The following is a 4,652-nucleotide window of genomic DNA, read 5'->3' on the forward strand; positions in this document are numbered from 1 at the left end:
CGTTTTCACAACAGATGAGCGCCACAATACAAACTTTTAGATCATCTTGCAAATGTCATTGCACCACCGGCTCACTTGGAATCTCTGTTGGCTATGAAACGCTCTCACCTTCAACGTCCAGTTATTGCCAAACATATTCTACTCTAAGAAATAAAGCAAATTTAGACAGCCTTGTCTGGTAATGAGTGTACAGTAGCTTTACATCTGAGTTGGCTGGCCACTCAAAGCCACAGACGTGGCTCGCCACGAATGTCTCATTTCTGCCCTCTGCTGGTGGAAGTGGAGCATGACTACCCAGCCAAACATTTTTAGGGGGAGAAAATACCTGCAAAATGAGGTGATCTTGACAACTATTTTCACTGCAGCCGAAACAATCACACCAAATGACCAAACAGTGTTTTATTACAAGGAGATTATTATTTTTTTTGCTCTATAAAAAGGGGAAAACATATACACAAGATCCTGGCAAAGACCATTAAAAAAAAAAATCTAGCCTACATGGTATGATACAGAAATATGACATAGAAACTAGTACAGTTGACACACAGACATGGGTATCCTGTACCCTTGGTCCTGGCCTGGTCAGTAGAACACAACACATGATCCGAAAACATCACTTCATGTCCTGTGTGGACCGTCTGCGCTCTAGAACTCGCTCTAGAACTCTCTCTAGAACTCGTTCTAGAACTTCTGCAGGAAGCGCAGCACCAGGTCTCGCAGGGTGGTGCGCAGCGGCTCGTTGTTGTCGCACACGATGTGCGTGCCGTCCTCCTCCAGCTGGATGAGCGTGTCCTCGGCCTGCAGGTGCAGGATGTGGCCGTCCGGCGTCTCCTCCACCTTCACCTCCACGATGCCGTGCTGCCGAGCCAAGCCAGGGAAGGAGAGAGGTCAGGGGTCAAAATCAATACTTTAAAGCACTACAGTCATTTCCTGTGTATTGGCCACATTGTGCATAAACCACAGGACAGTGTTTTAGGCTAGTTAAAATACACAAAACCATATCAATGCCATATTCACTGCCCCTGTGTATCAACCTCATTGCTGAAGAAATTTTGCTAAATTAATGTATAAGCCACGGCTAATAGTCGGGAAATTACGGTAAGCACCGTATTCACAGCTGTGTTGGGGCACAAAGGCCATTAATCAATCTTTCTAAGGAAAGCATAGTATAAAACAGTAGCATAGTATAAAAAAGCTACATTGGCTTGGCTTTTTTTCCTCCTCACAAAGAATCACAAGTCTGTCTGGTGTCAGGCCGGCATGTGATGTTTTGGACTCTTTGATAGCACAACATCCCACCACGCCCCTCTCGTCGTCTGTGGCGCTGGGGTCTAATTGACTGCACATTAGAACCACTTACCAGCCGCATTCCATTAATACCTCCCATAATTCCACTGGAGCATTCCTCCCATCCTTCCATTCCGCCTGCCACTCTTCACATATTTAAAAGAAGTCTTGTCTGTTCAGCGCTCTGAATCACTCTTCCCATGTGCATTACCCCCCCTCCCCCCCTCTCTCTCTCCCTCCTCCTCCTTCTCCTCCTCTCCCCCCTTCCTTTTGCTCTCCCCCTACTGGGATATTCATTTCACTGTCTGACTTTGTGGCACAACGATCCTTCAGTTGAATCTCCAGACGGAGTAGGGTGATGTCGGAGTAGGGGGAGTGGTGAGGGGGGGTAGTTGGGGGGGGGGGGGGGGTGCTCTCCGGGGCTGCACGTCCCTCATTACCCCCACAGTTAATGTCTCAGGCGAGCCGTCGGATAATAAATGAGTTCCCCCCGCTTTCTTTTTTTAACCGGGGCCTGGCACGCCTACATCTTCGAGATGCCGCTCTCGCCTGCGGCACACAGAATGCAGGCTTTTCTCCCAGGGCAGGAACCCTCAAAGGCTCAGGTGTGTCTCACATGAGGAGATAACACTCTTAAGGGCTCTTCAGGGTGTGTGTGTGTGTGTGTGTGTGTGTGTGTTTTTAAGGTTAATGGTCCACAAAGAGCTGTTTATAAAAGGGAGAAGACATCCTTGGCAGGAAAGGATTTAAGTGTCTCTTCAGGGTTATTCATAAATGAAAATCGCCCCGAGGATGACAACAGGCAAAAACACACTGAGGAGCAGCCTCTTAGGTGTTCTATCCCAGAGGGGGCTTTCAGGTGCTTTCAGAAGGCAAGCAAAGGACGATTAAACAGAATATCTACCCTCTCCCCAACGGACACAGGCGCAAAAGTGGGAACAAGACTGAAAAGGCATGTTTATTTGTCACATGCATAAGTGACAAATAAACATGCAGGATAAGTGCAAAAAGCAAAAAGTGCATGGGCGGGGGGGGGGGTAAGAGTAAGAGCTGCAGGGGTTAATGATGTATGTGTGTGTGTGTTTGGGGGGGGGGGGGCACCAAGGGACACCCAGGAACAACAGGGGCAAGGAAAATCTCCCATGTCCAGAAAGAAACCTTATACTGGGCAGATCCACGGCTCAAGGGGCCAACCCAACTGCCAACTGGGGTCGTGCTTATTACTTATAGAGTAACGTGATGTAATAGGGTGGGACAAAAAGTGTTGCAGACAGTGTGTCACACAATAGGAAGCCTACTCTAACTGAAGCCACATGAGTATCAGCAACCACATGGTTTTAATTAAGGCTGACATCAGAAGCTAATCAGTTACTTATGCTTACAATGCACATGACACGTAGCTAACATCAACACATAAGTGAGAGGTCAATGGCGTGTGCATAGTTGGAGTGGTTCTGGGTTATGTACTGGTATGGGTCAGTGGTTTGGCCAGACAATTGTTTTTTTTTTTCTTTCTGTGGGACAAGGAGGATTTCATCTGTTCTGTGGAGTGAGATCAGCACAATAAAAAAATAGAGAAAGCATCTGAGCAACAAAGGAAAACTTTTAAAATCTTAATGCAGGGCCCCGGCAGTGGCGCAACTGGCTGGGGCACCTGCACCGTACACCGGCGACCCGGGTTCGATTCCCGCCCCGTGGTCCTTTCCGGATCCCACCCCGACTCTCTCTCCCACTCACTTCCTGTCATTCTCTCTACTGTCCTGTCCATTAAAGGCATTAAAAAGCCCAAAAAATAATCAAAAAAAAAAAAATCTTAATGCAGGAAGAGCAAGGCCGTTTCTCAATGTGCTCAACTTGTGTTCTCATGAACTCGAGAACCGTTAAAAAACCCTGCTGAAGTACTGTTCCATTTCACATGCTTCGGAAACATCTGAGCCATCTGAATAAGTTATTGGCAATGTGGCACTTTTTTAATAGTAAACCATTATTTGTTTAAACTATTTGTGCTCCAAAATCACAGAAGTCCACCATATGTATGGATATATGTTAATTAATGACCTCAATGGTCTTATTTAGCAGCAGTATCCTCGAGACAGTCCTCAATATTTCTCAGTGCTGCCGAGGAGAAATAATAACGGCTAAGGGATATCTTAGTCCATTCCTCACTGTAAACTCAGGAGTGTCTTGCATGAGTGAAAATGCTGTGGTGCGACCTAAAAGTGTCATTCAAACTGAGCCCAGAAGAAAAGCCCGTTCCAAAACGTGTTCCTCCGCTCACTTCCTGTCCAGTGTTACCTGTTCCTGTTTGCAACTGACACAATCTATATCCCTCAGCCAAGCCTGCTGCTATATCTGTCTGCCAGCGTGTACACACACACACACACACACACACACACACACAGCGAATAGAAACCTGAAAATCGTCATAGCTCTCCAGGTGAAGTTGCCCTGACAAAAGCCCTGAGGCTACAGAGCAGCTCCATACCATCACGTCTCCTCCAATCAGCTGTAGAGTCTGGGGACGAATGCACACCCAGCCCACTTCAAAGCGCGCGCTGCCAGGCAGGCTGTCTGTTGACTCCTGCTGGGTGTCCAAGCCCATAAGATACTGCGTCGCGGAACCGAACACTGAGATGATCGCAGTGCGTTTGGGTATTCACCGCATACAGTACAGCACTAGCAGCGGAGGCCACAGTGTGCTAGTTGACGATGGGGCTTGTTGTCTGCGTGATGGTGTAATGGTACTTTTTTTCCACCCACTAGGGGCAACACAAAGGGATCGGACATCATGAAATCATAGAGGGCGGGCCAGGTGATTTGCAGGCAAAGAGCATCCTAGCACAAAAGTGAATTAATAACAGAATGAAGTGAGGGGTGGGGAAATGTACTATTTTGAGTGGTTAAATTCCACTCAATTCCAGTCTTAATCCAATCAGGGCTCTGTGGCAAAACTCACTCAACAAAAAATGGGGACAGCTATGTTAGGACATCCCGGAATTCGAGAGTCGATTTCTCGGAAATTAGGCAAATTTAGGAAAGGTCTAGAAGTCTTCCCCACATCCACTGACTGTCCAAAGCTGCTTTTAGGCAAATCCTGAGCATTTGGGTGATTAGAAAAGATCTTTGCCGCTCAAAGAGCCTCTTATGATTTCTGAATGAGATGATCAAAGGATTGACTTTTTCCTCCACCGTTGACTGTGAATGTTAAATGAGTGCATTTAATAGATGGATGGTAGAAGTGGAATTATTTCCGACTTGACAGTTGGTGCCGACTGTGGAAAAGGGAAGAGTAATAATAGCAGGAGATCCTGCTGAGCAGACCGTTCCCATTAGATCCAATGCAAAGACCCCGGTGCCTTTATACC

At 46.9% G+C, this 4,652-nt stretch overlaps 1 protein-coding gene across 1 annotated transcript in view; it reads right to left on the reverse strand.

The window, feature by feature from the left end:
* Positions 1–385: 385 nt before the first annotated feature.
* The window catches only part of ints9 (integrator complex subunit 9), an 18,310-nt gene continuing 14,043 nt past the window's right edge, over positions 386–4,652 (reverse strand). The window contains exon 17 of the mRNA XM_062550533.1: positions 386–858. Coding sequence (XP_062406517.1) covers positions 682–858 — 177 coding nt within the window. The 3' untranslated portion in view covers positions 386–681. The remainder of the gene's footprint in view (positions 859–4,652) is intronic.

Source organism: Sardina pilchardus, chromosome 12 (assembly GCF_963854185.1).
Source record: "Sardina pilchardus chromosome 12, fSarPil1.1, whole genome shotgun sequence".
In the NCBI taxonomy this organism is placed as follows: Eukaryota; Metazoa; Chordata; class Actinopteri; order Clupeiformes; family Clupeidae; genus Sardina; species Sardina pilchardus.